This window comes from Salvia hispanica, chromosome 3, assembly GCF_023119035.1.
Source record: "Salvia hispanica cultivar TCC Black 2014 chromosome 3, UniMelb_Shisp_WGS_1.0, whole genome shotgun sequence".
Classification (NCBI taxonomy): Eukaryota; Viridiplantae; Streptophyta; class Magnoliopsida; order Lamiales; family Lamiaceae; genus Salvia; species Salvia hispanica.
The window spans coordinates 790,910-815,909 of NC_062967.1; the positions used below are offsets into that span (position 1 = coordinate 790,910).

General features: G+C 37.8%; 8 protein-coding genes across 8 annotated transcripts in view; 3 read left to right on the forward strand and 5 right to left on the reverse strand.

The window, feature by feature from the left end:
- The window catches only part of LOC125214431 (probable adenylate kinase 6, chloroplastic), a 2,680-nt gene extending 2,588 nt beyond the window's left edge, over positions 1-92 (reverse strand). The window contains exon 1 of the mRNA XM_048115456.1: positions 1-92. The gene's annotated coding sequence lies outside the window, so the exon portion shown is untranslated.
- A 5,124-nt stretch (positions 93-5,216) lies between these two features.
- Positions 5,217-7,864, reverse strand: LOC125214283 (glutathione transferase GST 23-like). The gene is made up of 3 exons (XM_048115227.1): positions 7,502-7,864; positions 6,231-6,616; positions 5,217-5,503 (listed from the first exon to the last, which is right to left on the reverse strand). Exons 1-2 carry the CDS (start codon positions 7,823-7,825, stop codon positions 6,260-6,262), a joined length of 681 nt encoding a protein of 226 aa, XP_047971184.1. The 5' UTR covers positions 7,826-7,864; the 3' UTR covers positions 5,217-5,503; positions 6,231-6,259.
- A 1,127-nt stretch (positions 7,865-8,991) lies between these two features.
- LOC125214282 (protein TONNEAU 1a-like) lies at positions 8,992-11,602 on the reverse strand. Its single transcript, XM_048115226.1, has 8 exons — positions 11,313-11,602; positions 10,841-10,973; positions 10,422-10,510; positions 10,214-10,336; positions 9,900-10,033; positions 9,783-9,808; positions 9,549-9,705; positions 8,992-9,192 (listed from the first exon to the last, which is right to left on the reverse strand). Exons 1-8 carry the CDS (start codon positions 11,397-11,399, stop codon positions 9,156-9,158), a joined length of 786 nt encoding a protein of 261 aa, XP_047971183.1. The 5' UTR covers positions 11,400-11,602; the 3' UTR covers positions 8,992-9,155.
- A 1,538-nt stretch (positions 11,603-13,140) lies between these two features.
- On the reverse strand, positions 13,141-13,986 carry LOC125214409 (50S ribosomal protein L10, chloroplastic; the record flags this gene model as incomplete). Its single annotated transcript, XM_048115426.1, has 1 exon — positions 13,141-13,986. A coding segment is annotated over one exon (666 nt), but the record flags the coding sequence as incomplete, so codon positions are not given.
- Positions 13,985-17,793, forward strand: LOC125214414 (putative late blight resistance protein homolog R1B-16). The gene is made up of 2 exons (XM_048115431.1): positions 13,985-16,625; positions 17,363-17,793. The coding sequence occupies exon 1, from the start codon at positions 13,985-13,987 to the stop codon at positions 15,332-15,334; it is 1,350 nt and encodes a 449-aa protein (XP_047971388.1). The 3' UTR covers positions 15,335-16,625; positions 17,363-17,793.
- On the forward strand, positions 15,381-16,661 carry LOC125214417 (putative late blight resistance protein homolog R1B-16). Its single transcript, XM_048115438.1, has one exon. The coding sequence runs from the start codon at positions 15,381-15,383 to the stop codon at positions 16,659-16,661; it is 1,281 nt and encodes a 426-aa protein (XP_047971395.1).
- A 689-nt stretch (positions 17,794-18,482) lies between the features above and the next one.
- LOC125214420 (late blight resistance protein R1-A-like) lies at positions 18,483-21,135 on the forward strand. Its single transcript, XM_048115443.1, has 3 exons — positions 18,483-18,700; positions 18,771-18,840; positions 19,790-21,135. Exon 3 carries the CDS (start codon positions 19,792-19,794, stop codon positions 21,133-21,135), a length of 1,344 nt encoding a protein of 447 aa, XP_047971400.1. The 5' UTR covers positions 18,483-18,700; positions 18,771-18,840; positions 19,790-19,791.
- Positions 21,136-22,918: 1,783 nt separating this feature from the next.
- The window catches only part of LOC125214438 (putative late blight resistance protein homolog R1B-16), a 5,697-nt gene continuing 3,615 nt past the window's right edge, over positions 22,919-25,000 (reverse strand). The window contains exons 2-4 of the mRNA XM_048115460.1: positions 24,410-24,955; positions 23,468-23,860; positions 22,919-23,023 (exon numbers count right to left, since the gene is read on the reverse strand). Coding sequence (XP_047971417.1) covers positions 22,919-23,023; positions 23,468-23,860; positions 24,410-24,955 — 1,044 coding nt within the window. The remainder of the gene's footprint in view (positions 23,024-23,467; positions 23,861-24,409; positions 24,956-25,000) is intronic.

Consider the following 25,000-nt stretch of genomic DNA (forward strand, 5'->3'; position numbering starts at 1 on the left):
AACGAATTATGCGGTGCGATTTAGAGAGAGAGGGATGGATGATTGGAGTTGGGGAGACGGAGGTGAGGTTGACGATGGAAAGCGACCGAAATTGAGGCACGGGCGATTTTCAGAAAAACACGTGCTTTTTAATTATTGCCTTTTTGAATAGGATATTTTTTGTTAATTTGTTTCGTGTGAGAAAAAAAACCGAAAATCGAATATTCGAACGGAACCGAACCGGAATTAATTTATTAATTTATTATATATATTTTATTAATTTATAGGGGCATGTTAGGGTGCCACCACCTCTTAAAATAACACCATACCATCATTTCTAGTGAATCATTTGTACCCGTGGACGAATAATAAGCTGCCACGTGGCAAAAAAAAATCTGGAAAAAGACGGGCAAAGAATGTGCTTTGTCTTTAAACAACAATTTTTCTTGAACAACAATATCCGACACACTATACAACAATCTATAGATTGCTGTGTAGTGTTTGTAATATTGTTGTGTATGGTTTATAATATTGCTGTATAAGCGGTGTCACGTTGTCATTTTAAGAGGGGTTGTCATTTTAACACAAACCTTAATTTATATTATACATATTTATATTCTATTAGTATATATAAAATAAATTAAATTATATAAATATTAATATATACTATTTTTTTGGGTTTTTCGGTTTTTTTGAAAATTTTGGTTTTTCAGTTTTGTTCGGTTTTTGAAGTTCGGTTGTCGGTTTTTCAGTTTTCGATTTTTCGGTTCGATTCAGTTTGAATTTTGAACTAAATTCGGTTTTTCGGGTTTGGTTCGATTTTGGCAAAAAAACCGAACCGAAACCCAAATGCTCACCCCTAAATTTGTTATAATTTCATGTAGTATTTTATTTTTGATTTTCTAAATAATGTCAATTTATCAGAAAATCAGTAGTTTTCTCAAATTTTGGTATCATCCAAAATATTGAAAATTATATAAAAATCATTGGAATTTAGATTTTGTCTCGATTACCCATTTTGAAAGTTTTTGCTCATTTTGTAATTTGATATTGGAGGCTTGTCTAATACTCTCTCCGTACCGGCTAAAATGACATATTCCTTAGCCGGTATAAAATTTTAGGAGTTATTGGTTAAAGTGTTTAATTGAGGAGAGAAAATGTGGGTGTAAGTATTAAAATAGAGATAGAAAGAAAGATGAATATTCTAATAAGAGGGAAAAAAATAGTGTAGTACTTATTAATTAGAGAGAGAAAGTTTTAGCTGGGACAAATTAAAAAAGAAAACGTGTCATTTTAAACGGGACGAAGGAAGTATTACCTGTCTTGGTCGTTGAATTAAACAATGTTATTTATTTATAGAAAAACGGTATTATTTAATTGATAAATTTGAACAAATTTTATATGGGAGATTTGTCCTATACCTTTCAGACTCAAAGACTAATTTTATGTTTGAACTAAAATAAAAAATAGAACTATCAATTATAAATGGATTGAATATGATTTATTACATCATGAAAAATTTTGAATTTATATTTTAATACAGATATTCTATATATTTATAATCTTTATTGGATTTTTATGCTACCAATTGAAAATAGAATGTCTTTTTCTCTAAGACCAATCTCATTGATAGAATAATTACACTTCTAATAGGAAAAAAAGAAGAGAACATTCGTTTCCTCGATTCCTAGAATAATTGCACTCGTAATTAAAAGAGACTTAATCCTTTTGTTTAAAGCTCATATTTTAATAGAGACAATCAACACTACTAATAGAAAAAAAGGGATATTCTCGATTGTTGGGCAACTTGAAGGGGAAGCAGATTTTCAATTCTAAACAAAATTTTCTTTATAAAATGGAATTTGACCTTTAGAAGTCATTCTTTATTTTTATATTACTCCCTTGATTATTCACAATGGAACAAAGTAAACATATTTAAAACAATAAATGAAAGTCTCATCAACTTCTCAATTCAACTCATTGGGTAATCTACCATATGAACTGAGCAAAATTAATGTAACTTTTCAAATACTCCATTTAAGAGTAGTAGTTACTCCCTCCGTCCACGAATAGGAGTCCCGTTTTTCCATTTTGGTCCGTCCACAAATAGGAGTCCCGGTACATAATTACCTTAAATAGTAAAAAGACCCCACATTCCACCAACTCATTCCACTCACATATCATTTAAAACTATTATATACAAGTGGGACCCTATTCCACTAACTTTCTTCCACTCACTTTTCTTAACATTTCTTAAAACCCGTGCCGGATAGAAATGAGACTCCTATTCGTGGACGGAGGGAGTAGTTATTAATGAGCAGAGAACCTTAAACTGGGAATTCTCCCGCATTGATTGTGCAATAAGTGAAAGTCCGGACCCCGCCTGATACGATGGTGATCGTATCAGAGAGCTGGATCAACGAAGATAGAACTCGACGACCCAAATACGGACTGTGTGCAGAGGTCTTCTCCGTAAGACAGTTGATTGAACTTTGAGAGAGAAAATAAGAAAAGATAATTGTGGGAATAAGCTTATCATTCATAATAGATACGCTACGTTGACAAGTTTCCCTTTTTATAGTCTAGGACCCTAGGGCGGTTCGACCTCCTATCTCTCGGGAAAGAACCACAAAGAAAACCCGAGATAGAGCTTATAAATACGCTCGACTCACTAACCTATTACATTAGTAACTGATTGACTAACTAGATACATAACTAACTACCAACATAGTCGTTGAAGCGTGCTGGAGGACGCCTTATGCGTTGCGGCTTAGGGTTTAGATGACGACTTAGTAATGGAAGGCTCCATATTCATGGAAGGGCATGTTGTAGTGCACATTCTCCGGGTAATGGTCGTAGGACGGCTCGGGCCAAAGGCTGTTCTAAGTGTAAGCGTACGTATACGACGGTTGGCCCCTCAAGCTGTCCTCAGCGTAAAATGTTGTAATGAGTAGGGTGTCGAATCTGCCGGCACACTTGAGGACTTCACTTCTGTCGCAGGGCCTAGATATTGCCACCGTACCGTAGGAATCAATTCTAGTCCTCCTAAGGTTTCTAAAATTGCTGAGCAGACGATCAATGACAATTTCCCATCCCGGAATCTTCTTATTGTTATCAACCTTACAAACCTACAACTAAATAAAATCAGTAATCACGCACAAAACATGTAAAATTGATAAGAACAGTTTTCTCAACAATTTTACATTTTCTGCGTGATTATTGATTTTATTTGGCTATAGGTTTGTATGGTTGATATCAATAAGAGGCTTCCGGGATGAGAAATTGCCATTGATAGTCTGCTCAGCCATTTTAGAAACCCTAGGAGAAGTGGAATCGATTCCTATGGTAAGGTGGCAATATCTGGCCCCTGTGACAGAAGTGCAGTACTAGAGTGTGCCGGCAGATTCGACACCCTACACATTACGGCATTTTACGCTGAGGACGGCTTGAGGGGCCAGCCGTCCTATACGTACGCTTAAGCTGAGAACAGCTTTTGGCCCGAGCCGTCCTACGACCATTACCGGAGAACAACATGGTGCACTACAATGGTGCATCATAAATCACACCTTTCTCTCACTTTTCTGAGTGCTCTGTTATCAGTGATTCACTGTGCTCTCGTGAACTCCAAAGCCTCTCACTGCTCCTTTGACTCATTATTAATCCCCCATCTCTCTCCTACTCAATTTTCTCTATCTCAACCGAACGAATTTGCATTTCTGGATTTCTGGATACTGATTTCCATTTCCCTCCGGCGTTCGTTGCGCAGTGAATCGTCGATTCACAGGTAGTATTCCGTTAATCTGTCTGCGTAAATGTGCATGTTGAATTGCAGCATAATCTTCAGCTAATTTTGGTCGTGTGCAGCTGCATTTTTCAAATCCGGCTCCGAATTTGTGTCAGAATCATTTTGTTTTGTTGATTCCCCAAATTTTTTAAGGAATTGGAAGTCGGAAGCCATTTCCGTGTAATTTGTATATTTTCTATGTATCTGGTGGAGCGTGGTTCTGGTTGTGCCTAATTCAGCTTAGATCCTGAGTGTTGTAGCATGTGGCGATTTTATCGATGTAATGCATGTTAAAATTGGAGGAAAAAGATGATAAGTGGTTGAGGGAGTAGCAATTTTTTTTATTCCTTTCGGATTGTGCCGAAGTAGTTTAGTCATTATAATAATACTTACTATATTTTAGACTTTAAAGGTATATTTTTTTAATTTTATTGATTTGTAAATCAAATTTATTGTGTGTAATTAAATTGTTGTAATGAATATTTATAGATATAATTATTTGTACAGTAAAATTATTAATCATATTTGTAATACATTTCCTTTAAAGTGTATATAATGATATTACTTTCTTAGTTCTGTTTAACTATTTCAAATTAGGAGTATTCAATAAATGAAAATTATCGTATGACCCGTGCCACGGGTGGTGGTAATACTTGTTAATTATAAAAGGATGGAAAATAAATTATTACAACAATGACATATTCTATAAATTTCGGCTGACATAATCTTGATAGGATGTTTGCGCTACCAATTGGAAATAAATGTCTTTTTCCTCTAAACTAATCTCATTGGTAGAATATTTACACATCTAATAGAAAAAGGTAGAATATTCTTTTCCTTTATTCCTAGAATAATTGCACGCCTAAATTAAAAAAGATTAATCTTTTTGTTAAAAGCTCACACTTTTGATACTACCTCCGTCCACGAAAATTCGTCCCGGTTTGACCGGGCACGGGTTTTAAGAAATCTAATGGAAAGTGAATTGAAAAAGTTGGTGGGATGTGAGTCCTACTTTTAAAGTATTAGTTTTATAATAAAATGTGAGTAGGAATGAGTTAGTGGAATATGGGGTCCACTACCAAAAATGGTAAAAGTGAAACGGAACAAATTTTAGGACGGACGGAAATGAAATAGTGGGACAAATTTTCGTGGACGAAGGTAGTACTTAATAGAAAAAGGGATGTTCCCAGAAGAGGGAACAAATTTTCAATAAAATAAAATTCTCTTGTAAGTTGAAAGTTGAAATTTCAAAGTCATTTTTATCTTACATGAAAAATAATAAAATTAGGAGTGTCTTCTCCATATTTAATAGACTGATAAGCAGCATCCATGGGTTGATCACCACCATCATTGGCTTTATTGTCCTCAATCATAACCGCATCGAATTTCAGAGGGCCCGTCGATCAAACCAAGAACAAAGATGAACATATAAGTAAATCGCTAAAATGGAAAATAAGTTTATAATATTTCTTCATTGATTGAAAGGAATAACAAACACTCCTATTTATAATAGAAATAACCTAACTCAATTATCAAGATAATAGGAAAGATATGCTAAATCAATAATATATAGAATAATAAAGATATGTGGATATTCTGAAGATATATTCGTATCAGCCTTCAAATAGGTGAGGAGATCAGTGCACTTCCGGGAGATAGCAAGATGTCGTCAGATGGTTGATATTTAGATCTTGAGGGGTTGGTTTGTTGTGGATTTCTGGAAAGGTAACTACCTCTAACCTGCAAAGATCCAAGATTTGAACTAGATTGTTTTTTTTTTTACTGAAATATATCCACCACAAATCGGGATATAGGCTCCCTTCATAGTTTTGGTGGGTTTTTTTTTTTTTTTTTGGTTTAATGCGAAATATAAAAGACTAATGCATGATCGGAACGGTAAAGACTATATTGTAACATGCTTGAATGATTCTACACTATTACATCAAATATATATATAGGACTAGTTCCTATTATATACTCCCTCTATTCCACAATAAGAGTCACGTTTTGCCATTTCGGCTCATCCACAATAAGAGTCATATTTCACTTTTACCATAAATGGTAAGTAGGTTTCACATTCCACTCACATTTTTTTATAACTCCATAATATAAGTGAGACTCATATTCTACTAACTTATTCAACCCACTTTTCTTTATATTTCTTAAAATCTGTGCCATAACCAAATAGATCTCCTATTACAAGACAAGAGGGAGCATATGGAATACAATCAAACATTATAAATTTTTTATCTTTTCCTTTCTTAATTCAACTCTAATTATGGATGATATCAATTTGATTGATTCTTGCCTTGATTACTTGATATTGTTGATTTATTTTGGTTGCACCACTTGTTCATTCGAAATATGCTTAGTGTGTGTTTGGATCTAAGTAGTGTTTATTATCAAAATAAATGAAATATGCAAGACATAGAGCAAGATTTAAGAATTATAGAAAACAATTACTTACGACTCTTGAAGTGTTATCCAAGACTCCCATCACTTGTTTGTCGACATAAGATGCTTCCTTAAGGTTTCGAGCTCTGGCAACTTCGCCTCCAAGTCTGGAAGATTCTCCTTAACCAGAGGCTCTTCCGAGAAATCCTGCATCCACCGGTGCAGCTTTGGAAGAGTCGTGGGCTCCAGCACCCGCACGCCCACGACTCGTTCCACGTACTTCAACGAGGTAAGCCAACCGTAACACAAGTCCACCAAACTAAGCGTGTTACCACCAAAGAACTTTTGATCTCCTAAAGCCTCATCTTGAACGATCTTCAACATTTCCATCAGGTCTTTCGCCGCCTTCTCTTTACCCTCCTCCGAGCACGCAAGGAAGCTGTGAAATACGTGATGTTGCTGCGTGCATGATCAAGAAAGAGATTACAACGTACTCCCTCTGTCCGCGAATAGGAGTCCCATTTTTCCATTTTAGTCCGTTCGCGAATAGGAGTCCCAGTTCACTTATGCCATAAATGGTAATAGGGTCACACCTTCCACTAACTCATTACACTCACATTTCATTTAAAACTAATATAAACAAGTGGGACCCCTATTCCACTGATTTTTTTCCACTCACTTTTCTTAACATTTATTAAAACTCGTGCCGCCCATGAATGGGACTCCTAATGGCGAACGGAGGGAGTATCACAATTCTCTCCAAACCAAAACAAGAAAAGAGATGAGCACTACAACAAAAAAATGGCTAATGATGCTTTTTAATTAATTGTAGTAAGGACGTTAATTTGTGTGTCTAACTATACCATCAATGCTTCATAAAGTATCCTTATTATTGATGTCCCAACTAAAATGTCCTTATTGTTGATAATTTGTCCTCAATTTAGGGATGCTTTCTTTTGTGTCCTTAATGATGGTTATTTTAAAAAAAGTTCAAAACACTAGTCATAATGTCTCAATTTATGTGTCCTTAAATGATACTCCCTCCATTTCCAAAGAGTATGAACAATGGGTTCGGCACGAGTTTTAATAAATAAGGAGAAAAGTAAGAGAGAGAAAGAGTAGTGAAAATAATGTTAGTGGAGAGTGAGGTTCATATTATTGTAATGAAATAAGTTGTTATGATAATGATATAAGTTATAAATAAAATGATGTGTAGGGGTTAATATGTTGTTTGAATTTCTAGAATTAGAAAGTATATATTTTTCAGGAACGGACGAAAAAGGAAATAGTTCATACTATTTGTGGACGGAGGGAATAAATTTTTTTTAGTGGAGCCTGATTTACCTTTTGATCTCCGTAGGCGATCCAGAAACGAGCCATGGCTCTCTCGTAAGGATGTTCGGGGAGCAAGGGTGTAGGGTCGGGCCATGTTTCCTCGATGTATTCGAGTATCACAACCGACTCTGCGATGGCCTTTCCGGCGTGGACGAGCACCGGAACCGTCTTGTTGATGGGATTGTAGCGTAGAAGGGAAGGACTCTTGTTGGAAAGATCTTCTTGGACAAAGTCATACTCAATACCTTTAATTTTGAGAGCCCATATTACTCTACGAACATAAGGGCTTGCCTCAGTTCCATACAGCCTCAGTTTGTTTGGTATTTCTTCCATTAAAGAGGTAAGAAATCAAAATTATGAATTTATACAAGTGGAGATGTTGATATTTAGAGAAAAATGAAGAGGACTATTCCTTGATATTTAGTCCAACTTGTTGATTGGGCGACGCGTGATCTTTTCTTCGCCACACATGTATAATCAAACATGTCCCACTACCTATTTTTGTCCCCATTAGAAGAAAATGAGCAACACGAAAACACTATAGATACGAAAATTTTGATGTGCTAACTTTTAAGTATTCTGAAAATTATATATAGTACTTCTAATACAATGAATTGTAATTGTAAATTTGAATAGTTAAGAAAAGCAGTAGTAATGGATATTAATGGCGATAATTAAATAAAGTTGATTTATAATTTTAATGAAATTTATTTGTTATAACTAAAAGCATAGTAGTACATATGTAAGTTATTATTAGGTTATTTACTATTCCCTCCATCCTATAAAAATAATCTTTTTTTTTCTATTTTGGTTCGTCTTATAAAAATAATTATATTTCATTTGCATGAAAGTTTTTCTTTCACTACAAAAAAGGCTATTTACCGAGCACCAAAGTGCTCGGTAAGGCTACCACCTTCCATGTGTTTGGATGTAGCGAGAACCTCCATCGAGCACACCTATGTGCTCGGTATTTTCAAGAGGCTTTAAGAAATACGGCAAGCACCTGCGAGCACACCCATGTGCTTGATAACATGAACTGAGCAAAGTTTCAAATTTATTAGTATGTAATTTTTTAAAAACTCCACTGCATATATACTCTAGTAGATACACTCAATTATTTATAGCAATGACCAGAGAACCTTAAACCGAGAATTATCACACGCTGATTGTGCGATGCGTGAAAGTTCGGACCCACAAAATTTCATGGAAAATGGTCGGTCCGACTAGCACGTGTCGCACAATCAATGGTTTACTACAGTACATGTACACAGTTTCCCAAAGATTCCTAAGATTCAAGTTTCAACAAGAAGGGTGGATTTTTGTTGACCAAAGCAGTCGATCAGCATGGCCAAAAACCGTCCTATACATTAGCTAAGAGCAACTTAGAAATAGGCCTTACATTAGCTTAAACAATAATCAGTTATACAATTAGCACACCCTACATGATCATAATCATGAGACTAACAATATTAACGACGAAGAGGGACAAGGGAAAGAAGTGTAATAAGAAGAAACCAGACTTAGGATTAAGATTTTTATGGTAACAGGAAAAGAAAGAACAAAATACACATATTGATCTTACATAGAATCACCTTGTTACATTGTTGGAGCAGCAAAAAACGTAAAAGGACTATGTCAAAGATCGAGCAGCTATGTGGTTTGTTCAGCTGGTTTCATCCGACATTCCATCACCAGCATGCCTGCCACCAAATGAATGAATCAATCTCGTATTCCATAGCAGTAACACACAATAAAATCAATGGATGAGAAGGCTCAATTGTATGTGTTAACATGTTCTGTTTTGAAGGCCCAATTCTCTTGAATAATAAGGCTGAGGGTTTAGAAAATGTTATTGCATACAAGACTGCTACGGGTACTACATTTATCGATTTTTTGTATGTTGTAACCTAAGGATTCCATTGGCACTACACGAGAGTGAAACACTAGCAGGATCCAGTAGAAAGTAAACACTATAGTAGTAGTAAAATTTCAAAACCCAATTCAAGGATCTTTAGGATGGTGTAAAGAGACATAAGGTCAACGTTCAGAAACAAACCTCCATGAGCTGGTTAAATTTCGAGCTTTTCTATCCAACTGCAGATTTTCTAGTGCAGCTGAGGCTCGGTGTACATCATCTGGGAGTTCATCGTTATCATATCTCCAACTGTATTCTTCTTTCCTATAGCCAGATGTAGATGACCCAGCTCGACGATCTAAAAATTGGAGAGTTAGAAGGTGCATCACATTATATGGTTTTGCAGAACTGAGTTCAGATACTTTAGCTACTTACCGGACGCTTGTGAAGAAGGAAGACCCCTGAAATGAGCACAAAGAAGATGTTATGAAATGAAACTTCAAATTAAGTTACAAAAAAGTGTGGCAGTGAAATTATTTATTCACAACAAACCTTACTAATGGAGGTAAACCGCCAGCTGCAGATGCTGGTGAAGTCCTCCTCGGGTTTCTAGGATCAATGTTTGATAGAGAGTCGGTATCTGGGTTAGTCGATCTCCTGTTGTTTCCCCTTCCTTGGGACAAATTCTGCAACAGCACATATTAAAATTGAGATTACAATCAGCAACACTCATCAGCTACATTACCACAACAACTGCAAGCTAACACCTCTAGTTAATATCTTCAGCCAATGGATAGAGCATTTGTAGGATTTTCAGTTTGCTACTTTGCTTATATAAAAATCATAAGAAACAGATTCCATCATACCTCATACTTCAAGAATCCCTCAAGAACGTCCAAAAGCAAAGGTCCGCTGTCTCCATTGCGATTAAGGTCGTATCCATTTTTGCTGCTAAAGTCTCTTAATTCTGATTTCCACGAATCCTTTGGCTGAAACAGAAAAAAGTTCAAAAATTTGTATAAACAAAGCTCACAACACAACAAGAGTACAAGCAAAAATATGCCAGGACAGTACCAAGTTGCACTCTGGTAAGTAAACTTTCAAGGTATGGTTTAATTGAGCCCAATCTAGATATTCACATATCAACGCAGTTAGAAGTCTTCCTGCAATTACAAGATAATACAAGATTTATATCACAAATCTCAGAACAGCATCAGAAATTACAAATGCACCTATGCGAGAAATAATGCCCACGAAACTTTAAACGCTGTTGAACATGTGATGTACTTACGTTCAAAGTAAAAAGATGAGTCACTATTAGAGCCATACTCGGCCTCTAGGTAAACATAAGTTCATCAAATGGGAGGACTTTACTTATAGTTATAGATTTCTATTTCAAAGTAGTACATATTTTCAACCTACCGCAAAGGGATGGGATATACATCAGTACATGACAACGGAAGGAAAGGGAACATTTTTATGTTAAGATGTACCAGAAGGAGAGTTGTGGAGCTGCTTTGCACGATCGTTGCAACTACCCAGAAGAGCGGGAGGGAGCCCATTGTCTTTCTCTATTACTCTATCCTCTTCTTCGATCGCTTCAAATACACTAGCTCTCAGCTCAGCCTAACAAACCAGAAAACACAGAACTTTCACAAGGGAGTCCAAAATCTTTCATGATAGGTGCACAAAGAAACTTATACGAAATGCAATCATGCACCAAATGCTCATAATGCAGTGCCTAATGCATAATTAAGCATCTAGAAGCATAACATGCAACAGAAAAACCAACAATTACACTCAATTTCTTTCATAAATCACCCAAAATGACAACTTTTCTTCGATAATTCACTCAAACTTACCCGATCGCCCAAGCAATTCAAATCCCTAACACGCGATTTAAAAAATCAGAAATGGCAAAGGAAGGAAAAATCATAAACACAAAAGGAGAGCGGCAATGCTCACACGGATCTTGGCGAGAACGCCTTTCTTCTCGAGAGTACGCGTAACTAGGGTTTTCAAATCCATCATTTCTCGAGTATAATCGTCCATTTTCTCCCCCAATTCTCCGCCCACCTTCTCCCGAGCTCAAGCAATGAAGGCGCCAAGCTATTCTTCAAGCTTATTCGGTCTTGATTTTGCTGAATTTGAAGCTATAAGTGCAAATGCTGATGGATTTGTGCAAGTGTTGAAGATAAAGAGTGCTTGATTCACAAATCGCGAACTTTCTATCCGGTTCGGTGAAGTTTCACCGTAGGTCAAATCGTGTGAAATCGCGCTTTATAACGAAGAGAAAAATGCGACTTTTGTTTGTAATGCATAAAACCGCGCGTTATGGCAAAGGAGTGGCTACGATTTTCACTTGCTTTGTGTAGCTTCAATTTAATTTTTTCTCTCTTTTTTGTGCAAGCATTTTGGGTATTGAGAAAATGGGTTATCATAAATTTACGCCAAATTAATGTTTGCATAAATGGTTTATTTATGGTTAAGAAATCACATTAAGCAAAGCTTAATTGTTATGGTTGTTGGACTTGAATCGGTTGTTAATAAAATTGTGTTGTTTAAGTTATCGTTTAACTCCTTTTTTTCTTTATCATAGGCAACAAATCCCGGATACAAGGAAGCCGATCGTGTTGTCTACGTATAGACATAATACGACAAAAAATCAACTGCAAAATTCTCATCTAAATGTAAGTACTTGATCACAAGGGACTCAAAATCTTGACATAGACGTTGCACCCTCTTTACAACGGATCAACAAGGATCTTAAACCATCTCGTAATCGATGAAACTCCCACAAACCGATTATAAATAAAACACCTGTGATTGTGATTTTTTCTAGTAGAAAAGGTGAATTCCATGAATGAGGTAAGAAACAGAGAACTTCAAGAATTAAGATCAAACAGTACGGTAGAATCAAGAAACAGAGAACTTCAATGTTTAAGATCAAACAGTATGGTAGAATCAAGAAAGTTTATAGATTCAGACTCAATAGAACAAGGGTAAGCTAATGCTAATGAGTAATACAAGTAAACTAATGAAACTAAAAATGTGCTCTTGGATCAGGAAAAAAAAAACGGCCAAGAACACGATCCACAGCCGGGACGAAGTATATAGGGTGAATGGGAATGGTGGAGATAAACTTTTTAACGTCAAGAAGTTACAAATCAAGCTCAGAAATGCTCAGAAGATTCTAATCAGCCAATGAGGTAAACATAATCCCAGATTGCAGAATGAACATTTCTACGTTTACTCAGGATGACACTCAACTCTTGAGCTCGTTCCTATGTATAATTTCTGCACCTCCCTCGAAAAGAGATGCCAAGACTTAGACAGACATCTCAATGTGATAATTAATGCAAAATCTGGAAGGCATTTAAGCCATAGAGAGCAGAAAAACGAACCAAGTTCACCCGATCTCAGCCAATGCAGCACAGGACTCAAACAACTACAGGGGTTCATCATTAAGTAAACGTGAACTAAAAGAGTTAGGCAATGTTGTATACTAAGGAAAGAATTCTCTACGCCTAAACCTTTACACTTTAGAGACCAAGAGAGCTAGATTCTGCGAGAACAATGGTTATGCAATACTACACTTGCTGCTAAGTTCACAGAAGAAAACAGGAGAACCAATGGAGCTCGAGCATTAATTCTACATTAGTTTCGACATTATAAAACATTACTACTAGTTTCGACATTATAAAACATTGGTTCTAAATCGAACACTCTAACAGCTCAAATCGTTCGACATCATACAGCATACTAATCACAAAGAAAAGCAACACGAACGCTATAACAGTTCAAACCTTTTGACATTATACAGCATAGCTAATCTCCAAAAATCACATACACATTTCGCATAATACCTCAAACAAGCAAAATACCATCAAATGTATCATCAATTATACAAACAAATTATGCTACAATTCCCCTTTAACCAAAACCCCCCCACAAAAAAACCATTACATTACCATCATTGGCCTTCCTCCTCCAATTTCTTGCAATAAGCTTTCAATGTTAATACCAAATCCCTCGCCGGCGCCTGAATCGTCCCGACCACCGCCGAAGCCGGCCCCTTTATCGACCCCAAAATCTGGGCATAAACCTCCGCTCTCGTGGGCAAATTCTCGAGCGCCTTGAACTCACCGGGCCCGTAGAATTTCCCCTCGAAAACCGCGCCGGTGAAGTCGTTATCCTCCAATTTCTTCTCCCTCTGGAAGGTCCGGTACGGCTTCAGCGCGGCCGGGATCTCCTCGCTGTGGACGAAGAGCCACGCGTTCATGCCCTTCATGCAGGGCTTCAGCGCCGCCCACTTGGTGCCCTCGATTGCCTTGTAAACTAGGGTATTTTTGGCGACGAGGAGCTTGGTGGTTTCGGGCAATTGGGTGCGGAGCTCTTGGAATTGGGAGACGGTGAGGCCTTTGTAGCTGATGGCGGCGATTAGGTGGCAGGAATCGAGCTCTTGCTTGACCTTCTCGACGGTCTCTTCCTTCTTGGTGCGGCTGATTGCGGCGTGGATTTTGGGGAGGGGCGGCGATTGGGGGCGGAGGGCTTGGGGGAGGTGGGTGGTGGTGAGGAAGGGGTTGCGGAAGTGGGATTTGAGGGAGAGGGAGGAGGAGGGGAGGGTGAAGAGAGTTATGGCAGCTTATGCAGCTCTTGCTTCCCTTGCTCAAACTACAGTTGATACAAATCATGCCAAATTTCACTTTTTTACCGGTGCAAAAGAGAAAATTGGATCCATCCTCGAGTATGCCGTCTTCTTGCTCACCTTCCTCGAAGATTATCCAGAGAGAGCCAGCCGTTGGGAAGGAAAGCTTAGGGATTTAGCTCATGAAGCTGAAGATATCATCGAGCAATTTTTGTGGAGGCTGTCGTTTTATGAAAGGGCGAAAATATCAAGCTTGAAATTTGAAGAGGAGTTGAGTAATGTTACGGAGAAATTCTGTTTACTTGCCGGAGATGTGATGGAAGAGCGACCTGCTTACTCATCTCTTTCCCTCTCATCATCATCATCATCAGCAGCAAGGATTGCAGCTACTGGCGATGGTGTGGCGATTGGTTTGAATGAAGATGTGATGGGGATAAAGGATCGCCTTTGTGGGCTCTCATCCAAACTCGAAGTTGTTCCCATTTTGGGGATGGGTGGAATCGGTAAGACCACTCTGGCTAGAACCGTTTATGACGATCCATTAATCATGCATCATTTTGATATTCGTGTTTGGCTTACAATATCGCAAGATTACAGTGAACAGAAAGTTCTTTTAGGGCTTGTAGATTCGATGAAATTGATAGAAAAAGACATGTCTGCATTAGAGATGAATGATACTCCTATTTCAACTTGGAAAGAGAAAGTGTATAAAAACTTGATGGGTAGGAGGTATCTTGCTGTAATGGATGATGTGTGGAGCACAAAGGTTTGGGATGATGTAAGGAGTGTATTTCCGGATGATGCTAATGGAAGTCGAATCATGTTAACCACAAGAGTAGCAGATCCAGCCGTTTATCCTGACTCGAGTAGTGCTCCTCATGAGATGAGCTTCATGAATGATTCTCAAAGTTGGGATTTGCTCAAGGGAAAAGTATTTGAAGACAGAAATTGCCCACCTGAATTGGAAGATGTTGGGAAAAGGATTGCAAGAAGTTGTGGGGGACTACCGCTTGCTGTTGTCCTGGTTGCTGGATTCCTGTCTGGTGTTGATAAAAATCCATCTTCCTGGGAGGAAATTTCCAAAAATGTATTAAATCCAATTGTTGGTAAAGAGTTGGAGGAGATACTATCTTTAAGTTATAAGCACTTGTCTCATCGTTTGAGGCCATGTTTTCTGTTTATGGCAATGTTTCCTGAAGATGAAAATATCCGTGCTTCAAGGCTTATTAGATTATGGTTAGCTGAGGGCTTCTTGATGCATCAAAATGGAAAGCTTGGAAGAGGAGGCGGAGGAGTATTTGGAGGATCTAGTCAAGAGAAATCTTGTTATTGTGACTAACAGTAAGAAGAGTAATGGAAAAATAAAGTGTTGCGGCCTCCATGATATGGTACGAGAGTTTTGCATAAGGAAAGCCCACGATGAGAGGTTTATTCGTGTTCTCAGTGATAGAGTTGTTCGACAGGGCACCATAAATGAGAGGCACATTAGTTTCATAAATGGGCAACACATTACTCCTGGGCATTCTGATATGATTAACATTTGGGCTCCAACCATCCACACCATTCTATACTTCCATCTTAAGAACTTTCCTTGTGTGACATCCTTTCTACGAAACCATAAATTTCTTAGGATATTTGAGGCCATGAGTGAAAACTCTACTTCACTCCCTTCAGAGGTATTTGATTTGTTTGATTTAAGATATCTAGCTTTAACTTGTTCTTCTATTCCATCAACCATATCTAATCTCATGAATCTTCAAACCTTGATCATCCTTCCAACCTCTCGGTTTGCTTCAGCCAATGATCACAGAAGATACTGGGTAGGTGAGACTAATGCATGGTCTCATTCCCCACTGCCACTGGAAATTTGGAGGATGCCTCAGTTAAGGCACGTTTTACTCCACCACGCTGTTACTCTACCGCATCCCCCAGATGGATCAAATCCTCCTCTAGAAAATCTCCAAACTCTTTCATACATCTTGAATCTTGTATGGAATGAAAACGTCTTGTTGATGATTCCAAACGTCAAAAGGTTGGGACTTGTGTATGATATCGATGTAGAGTTTAACCTCGATCTCCTCAGACGTCTGGATAAACTTGAAAAGTTGGTAATAGAAACTGGTTACACATTTGAGATCAGACGTCTGGATAAACTTTTCAAGGTGAAAACAGCTGGTTACACAAATTATTGGAGGAATAGTGTTAATTTTCCTAGCACACTGAAGAAGTTGACCCTGGTGGGTGGGGGTCTCCCTTGGAAAGATATGAGTGTGATTGGTTCGTTGCCTAATCTTCAAGTGCTCAAACTACGAAATCACGCTTGCAGAGGTGAAACTTGGGAAACAGTTGATGGAGAATTTCCTGATCTAAGATATTTGCTAATTGTTGGATCAGTGCTCCAGCAATGGATAACTGAGAGCAGCCACTTCCCCAGACTCAAGTACCTCGTGCTTCGTCATTGCCAGATGTTAAGGGAGATTCCGGGATGTATAGGAGAGATTCCAACACTTGAAGTGATTGAAGTGGATTCTAGTAACCAGTTTCTTGTGGAGTCAGCGAAGCAGATAAAGGAGGATCAAGAGAGCTATGGAAATTATGATCTTCATGTTCGTGTAACCCATTCTCGTGAGGTCAGAGTTTTGGCCATTCTTGAATTATATATATGAAAATGTGCTTATTGGTGGGAGCTGTGTTTATCTTAGTGTATTAATACGAACCCATTCGGTTTCCCAAATATGAAAAATAATGAAAAATCATATACAGTAATTGATATGATTTTTTATTTTAGTATTTGAGCGATACAGGTACAATCATATCAATCATAAATATGCTTATTTTAGTATTTGATTTTAGTAGTTGCCTTTATATATATGAGTTTTGGAAGGGCTACCCGCCTTTGTCATCGTGGCTATAATTTCTCAAATCACTGAAATATTGGCTACCCGTCTTTTTCATCGTGGCTATAATTTTTCAGTAAATTACTGAAATAGTATTATAAGTTGTGACCTGTGTGAGAGGGGTACCTGTATCCCTCATCCGTTGATTGCTACCTAAATTATTGAGAACTTAAAAACAAATTTAATTTAAATAACATGAGCCAAATAATCTAAATCGGCAAACAGTTGAAAAACTGTTTGCCTATGGTGATTAATATGACTCGGTCCACTTAATTAGTTTATAATGATTACAATAAACTTAGAATGGAAAACACTCTTGTTTCTTGGTGAATCAATCAATTACTCCATTTACACTTCCTTTTCAGGATGCTTTATTCAAAATAAATTATTTTAAAAAAAATCACTATTACTTTCTATACTTTATTCTTTATTCTCTATTTACTGAATGTATGAGTATCACCTTTTTTCAGTTCTAGGACCTTTTGATTTTCCAAGAATCAGAGGAAGAATCAGAGGGAGAATCAGCATCACCAACTCCCTCCACATGAGATGGCAGCTTATTCCGCTCTTGCTTCCCTTGCTCGAACTACAGCTCTTGATACAAATCATGCCATATTTCACTTCTCTATCAATGCAAAAGGAAGCATTTATCCATCCACGAGTATGCCATCTTCTTGCTAACATTCCTAGAAGATTATCCAGAGAGAGCCAACTGTTAGGAAGGCAAGCTGAGGGACGTTGCTCGTAAACTTGAAGCTATTATCGAACAATCAATATCATCAAGATTGAAATTTGAAGAGGAGCTCTGCAATGAAACGGAAAAATTCTGTTTGATTACTGGAGATGTGATGGACGAGCAGCCTGCTTACTCATCTCTTTCTCCCTCATCAGCATCAAGAGTCGCACCTACTGCCAACAATGGTGGTTGATTTAGATGGAGATGTGATGGAAATAATGGATCGGCTTTGTCAGGGGCTATCATCCAAACTCCAAGTCATACCCATTTTGGGAATGGGTGGCATTGGTAAGACCACTCTGGCCAGAACTATTTTTGACGATAATCATGTATCATTTTGATATTCGTGTTTGGCTTACAATATCTCAAGATTACAATGCACAGAAAGTTCTTTTAAGTCTTGTAGATTTGATGAAACCGATGGAAGAACATGTGTCTAGATTAGAGATGGATGAAGTTTCAATATTGGCAGAGAAAGTGTATAAAAACTTGAAGGGTACGAGGTACCTTATTGTAATGGATGATGTGTGGAGCACAAAGGTTTGGAATGATGTAAGGTCTCTATTTCCGGATGATGTTAACCACAATGCTAGAGGATGTAGCCGTTTATCCTGACGTGAGTAGTGCTCCTCATGAGATAAGGTTCATGAATGATTCTCAAAGTTGGGATTTGCTTAATGGAATGGTGTTTGCAGATAGCGATTGCCCACCTGAATTGGAAGATGTTGGGAAAAGGATCGCTAGAAGTTGTGGGGGGCTGCCCCTTGCTGTTGTCCTGGTTGCTGGGTTCTATCTGAAGTTGATAAGAATCCATCTTCTTGGGAGGAAATTTCCGAAAATGTAATTAATCCAACTGTTGCTCAAGAGTTGGAGAGGATACTGTGCTTAGTTACTGTTGGAATTTAAGGGAGATTCCACAAGGTATAGGAGAAATACCGACACTGGAATTGATTGAAGTGGATTCTAGTTTCGAGTCTCTCGGGGAGTCAGCAAAGCAGATAGCTGAGGATCAACAGAGCTATGGAAATATTATGATCTTCATGTTCGTGTCAAAAAATATGCTTTTTTCGAGGTTAGAGCTATATCTAGCCTTTTTGTTTTTCCATAACCAATAATTGAAATTAATTGTAATCTTATTGTAGACTTTGAGGGAGCGGTTGCTGCAGCATCAGTTGCGGCAGGCAGGCGGAAGCTCTTGTTTAGACATTCAAGGTTGGCATTATTAGAATATTTGGATATGCATGATTGGATTTGTGCAGCTCTTGTGTTACTGATTTTTATGCAAGGAACTCTTATTATTTGTGTCAAGTAGTAGTAATTTAACTTGGGTTGGACATTTTATGATATTCAGGTGGATGTTCTGTATGTAATTTGCATTTGAACTCTTTTTGTCTAAAGGTTTGTCTTTTAATTGAACTCTTTTTGTGTGTGTGTTTGTCTCTGAGAGAGAGAGAGAGAGAGACCCAAGATATTGAAAGTGTATATATAACTAGACATAATAATAGTAAAAAAACAAAATCAATAAATAAAAATGGAAAAAATAAAATAGAAACAAATTAGGAAAAAAAATCAGTAGTCATAATCATAATTCATAGTGTTTCACTTTTCTCTATTTTTCTATGTTACACTATTACTGGTAGTAATAGATAGTACTTCCTCCGTCGCACGAAGATAGTCCCATTTTGACTCGGCACGAATTTAAAAAAATGTAATGAAAAGTGAGTTAAAAAAAGTTAGTTAAACCCTATTTTTATATATTAATTTTATAATAATGTGTGAGTAAGAATGAGTTAGTGTGATATGAGGTCCACTACTAAAAATGATAAAAAGTAAAATAAAATAAATATTATGGAACAAATGAAAATGAAAAATTGGACAATCTTTATGGGACGGAGGGATAGTAAATAACGTAGGATCTCTTACAGTCAAACAAAACGGTATATTTAGCCGCCTCAATAATTGAGTAATTAAAAATAAATTCCATTTAGAAAACATGAGCCCCAATCTAACACGTGGCACAATATTATATAGTGTAGTGAATAAAATACACTTGAAACTGAAAACACACAATCCTCTGTTCTTAAAAATGGAGATGAAAGAAATAACCTCTGTTCTTCAAACTCTCACAATCCTCTGTCTTCCTCTTTATCTCTCCCAACAGTTATGGCAGCTTATGCCGCTCTTGCTTCCCTTGCTCAAACCACAGCTCTCAATTCAAATCACGCCATATCTCGCTTCTCTATCGATGCAAATCACAAAATTACATCGATCAATGAGTATGTCCTCATCTTGCTTACCTTCCTCAAAGATTATCCAGATAAATCCAACCCTTGGGAAGACAAGCTGAGGGATTTAGCTCGTGAAGCTGAAGATATCATCGAACATTTTACGTGGAAGCAATCGTATTATGGAAGGAAGAAACTATCAAGCTTGAATTTTGAAGAAGCTCTCAGAGACGTAACGGAGAAATTCCGGTTATTTCTTGGAGATGTGATGGATGAGCAAACTTTTTCTCCATCTATTTCCCTCTCATCATCATCAGCATCAAGAGTTGCAGCTACTGGCAACGGTGTGGCGATTGGTTTGAATGAAGATGTGATGGCGATAAAGGATCGGCTTTGTGGGCTTTCATCCAAACTCGAAGTTGTGTCCATTTTGGGGATGGGTGGAATCGGTAAGACCACTCTGGCTAGAACTGTTTATGACGATTCAGTGATCATGTATCATTTCGATATTCGTGTTTGGCTTACAATATCGCAAGATTATAGTGCACGGAAAGTTCTTTTAGGCCTTGCACATTCCATGAAATTGATTCATGAACACATGTCTGGGGAGATGGTTGATGTTTCAGTGTTGGCAGTGGAAGTGTATAGACACTTGAAGGGTAGGAGGTATCTCGTGGTAATGGATGATGTGTGGAGCACAAAGGTTTGGGATGATGTAAGGAATGTATTTCCGGATGATGGTAATGGAAGTCGAATCATGTTAACCACAAGGCTAGCGGATGTAGCCGTTTATCCTAACTCCTCTAGTGCTCCTCATGAGATGAGGTTCATGAATGATTCTCAAAGTTGGGATTTGCTCAAGGGAAAGGTGTTTGTAGACAGCAATTGCCCACCTGAATTGGAAGAAGTTGGGAAAAAGATTGCAAGAAGTTGTGGGGGACTACCCCTTGCTGTTGTCCTGGTTGCTGGATTCTTGTCTGGAGTTGATAAGAATCCATCTTCTTGGGATGAAATTTCCACAAATGTATTAAATCCAATTGTTGGTCAGGAGTTGGAGGAGATACTATCTTTGAGTTACACTCACTTGTCTCATCATCTGAGGCCGTGTTTTCTGTTTATGGCAATGTTTCCTGAAGATGAAAGTATCAGTGCTTCAAGGCTTATTAGATTATGGTTAGCTTCAGGCTTCTTGAAGCATCAAAATAGAGGTAAAAGCTTGGAAGAGGAGGCAGAGGAGTATTTGGAGGATCTAGTCAGAGAGAAATCTTGTAATTGTGACTAGTAAGAAGAGTGATGGGAAAATCAAGTGTTGCGGCCTCCATGATATGGTACGAGACTTGTGCATAAAGAAAGCCCACGATGAGAGGTTTGTTTGTGTTGTCAGTGATAGTGTTGTTCGACAAGGCGTCACAAATGGGAGGCACATAAGTTTCATAAATGAGCAACATATTACATTTGGGCAGTCTCATATGAATAACATTTGGGTCCAACCATCCGCACCATTTTATACTTCCATCTTCTGAACTTTCCTTGTGTGACATCCTTTTTACGATGCTATAGATTGCTTAGGATATTTGATGCCGTGAGTGAAAACTCTGTTTCACTCCCTTCAGAGGTATTCGAGCTGTTTCATTTAAGATATCTTGCTTTAACTTGTTCTTTTATTCCATCAGCCATATGTAATCTCATGAATCTTCAAACCTTGATCATCCTTCCAACCTCTCTCATTGCTCCAACCTTTTATAGTTGGAAAAGATACTGGCTAAGTGATTGTGATTCATCTCATATCTCATTACCATTGGAAATTTGGAGGATGCCTCAGTTAAGGCACCTTTTACTCTATCAGCCTTACACTCTACCTCATCCCCCAAATGGATCAAATCCTCCTCTAGAAAATCTCCAAACTCTTTCATACATCAAGAATCTTGTATGGAATGAAAACATCTTGCAGATGATTCCAAACATCAAAAGATTGGGACTTGTGTACGAAACCAATACAGAGTTTCACCTCAATCTCCTCAAGCATCTGGATCAACTTGAAAAGTTGAAAGTACATGGTTTTCGCGGATTTGATTGGCAGAGGCAAAATCCTAATCTTCCTAGCACACTGAAGAAGTTGACCCTGGTGGGTGTGAGACTCCCTTGGGAAGATATGCTAGTGTTATTGGTTCGTTGCCTAATCTTCAAGTGCTTAAGCTACGAGATCACGCTTGCAGAGGACAAACTTGGGAAACAGTTGATGGAGAATTTCCTGATCTAAGATATTTGCTTATTGAGAATTCAGAGCTCCAGCAATGGATAACTGAGAGCAGCCACTTCCCCAGACTCAAGTGCCTAGTGCTTCGTTCTTGTCGAATGTTGAGGGAGATTCCGGAAGGTATAGGAGAAATTCCGACACTTGAACTGATTGAAGTGGATCACCGTAATGGTCAGTTGTGAAGTCAGCCAAGCAGATAAAGGAGGATCAAGAGAGCTATGGAAATTATGGTCTTCATGTTTGTGTAACCCATTCACATGAGGTCAGAGTTTTGGCCATTCTTGAATTATATATATGTATGCTTATTAGTGGAAATAGAACAAGTTGGCCTTCTCTGTTTCGTTATGGTTTCGAATTATTTGTTGTTCGATAACATTGTACACTGGGCACCAATTGTTGTTTCTCGAAAGTAGTGGCCGAGGCATAGGTGTAGGACTATTCGGAACAAACTTGCACCACTCTATGCTGCAGCATACACCAAATGACTAGCAGTTGGATGTTACTCAACTTCTTGAAAGGTATTAATAATGGTTCTTCATTTATTCTTGTAGCGACTACAAACCCGATCTAGTGGTAGATGTGTGTGATCTAGTTGAAGTGTAATGATCATACGTTTGTAATGCATTGTATGTCCACGCAAAAATACTTTGGTTGATTTCCCTCATCAGAAACAATTTACAGATTGGAGTAAAGGGTGAAATAAAAAAAAAAAAATCAAAACCAGAAAAAAAGATAATGTTGATTCGCGGATAAAAACACTCAAAATCACGATGCACACCTATCAAATTTTGCGAGTCGGATTGACCAGCTAACCATCAAGGGCTTGATCCACCTCTGCAGAAAACATGCCGTATGCTACTACAACAAACGGAAACATGAAAAACAAACAGTTGCAGTGTGCAGATAGAAGTGTCTATCAGCACATTATTACAAAACCAAAAAACCCCTTAGTATTTTGTTACTCAGTTTATACATTTGCCTCTATTTTTCTCAGCATAAAATACAAAAAGTCATCACTTTGCTAAAAGACAGACATTTAGGCAAAAGAATTAATGACAATCATCCACCTGCCTAAATATCATAAGATGTCGAAGCCATACATAACCAAATCAGTCATTATTGTCAAATCCTAGTAATAATCCAAACAAATATACACTCATAATAATGTTTACTTATGTATTTAGAAAGAGGATTTGTGTAGAAATCCAACCAAGGGAGAAACAAAAGCTACAAATAGAAGAGCTTCAGTTCAATTTATGTGTGCAAATCCAAATCTTCTAGGCCAACCTTGTGTGTCTCCACATATATACATAAGAATTAGTAGTACTAATTATCCTAGGCTAGATAGATATCTAACCTCATTAAGACTGAAATAGGAGGCACGAACATGAAGATCATAATTTCCATAGCTCTGTTGATCCTCAGCTATCTGCTTCGCTGACTCCACAATAGACTTGTTACTAGAATCCACTTCAATCAATTCTAGTGTCGGTATTTCTCCTATACCTTGTGGAATCTCCCTTAAACTCTCACAAAAACGAAGCACTAAGTGCTTCAGTCTCGGAAAGTGACTGCTCTCAGTTATCCAGGTCTGGAGACCTGATTTCTCAATTAGCAAATATCTCAGCTGAGGAAACTCTCCATCAGTTGTTTCCCACGTTTTACTAAATGGTTGATCTCTTAGCTTAAACACTTGCAGATTAGGCAATGAACCAATAATGCTCATATCTTCAAAAGGAAATTTACCACCCTGCAAGGTTAACTTTTTAAGTGTCCTAGGTAAAGTAAGTAGGTTGTACTTCCCCACCCAAAAACAACTGCGAGGCCCAAATAGTTCCAACTTTTGAAGGTGATGGAGATGCTTGAGAAAGTGGAGGTCACACCTTCTATAAATTTGGTACACAAGTCCCAATCTTTTGACATTTGGAATCATTTGCAAGATCTTTTCAGTCCACACAACATCTTTTATGTAGGCAAGAGTTTGGATATTTTCTAGAGGAAGGTTTGATCCATCTGGGAGATGAGGTAGGATACAAGGACAATGGGAAATAAGATGCCTTAATTGAGACATCCTCCAAATCTCCAATGGCAGATAGAAATAAGATACCTTAGTTGAGACATCCTCCCAATCTCCATGTATTTTCCTTGCATAAATTATTTTAGGCTTGGTAGAGGCTGAAGGCATGTCTGAAGTTGGAAGAATGATTAAGGTTTGAAGATTCACAAGATCAGATATTGGTGAGGGAACATTATAAGAACAAACTAAAGTAAGATATTTTAAATGATACAGCTCAAATACTTGGGAAGGGAGTTCTTTTGATCTTTGGCTCACTGCGTCCAATATCCTAAGCAATCTGAAACGTCTTAGAAAGGTTGGTGAGCTTGGGAAACTCTGGAGTTCGAAGCATAGTATGGAATGGGCGGTTGGGCACCAGATGTCAGCTATACTAGAAAGCCTCAAACTGATGCGTCGCTCATTTATCATGCTTTGTGGAATGACATGACCATGGATAACATGAAGAAACTTCTCATCATGCGCTTTCCTTATGCACAAGTCTCGAACCATATCATGGAGGCCGCAACACTTGATTTTTCCATCACTCTTCTTACTATTTACAATTACAAGATTTCTCTTGACTAGATCCTCCAAATACTCCTCTGCCTCTTCTTCTATGCTTTCACTATATCCACTATGATGCTTCAAGAAACCCTCAGCTACCCATAATCTAATAAGCCTTGAAGCACGGATATTTTCATCTTCAGGAAACATTGCCATGAAGAGAAAACAAGACCTCAAATGATGAGACAAGTGCATGTAACTCAAAGATAGTATCTCCTCCAACTCCTGACCAACAATTGGATTTACATTTTCAGCAATTTCCTCCCAAGG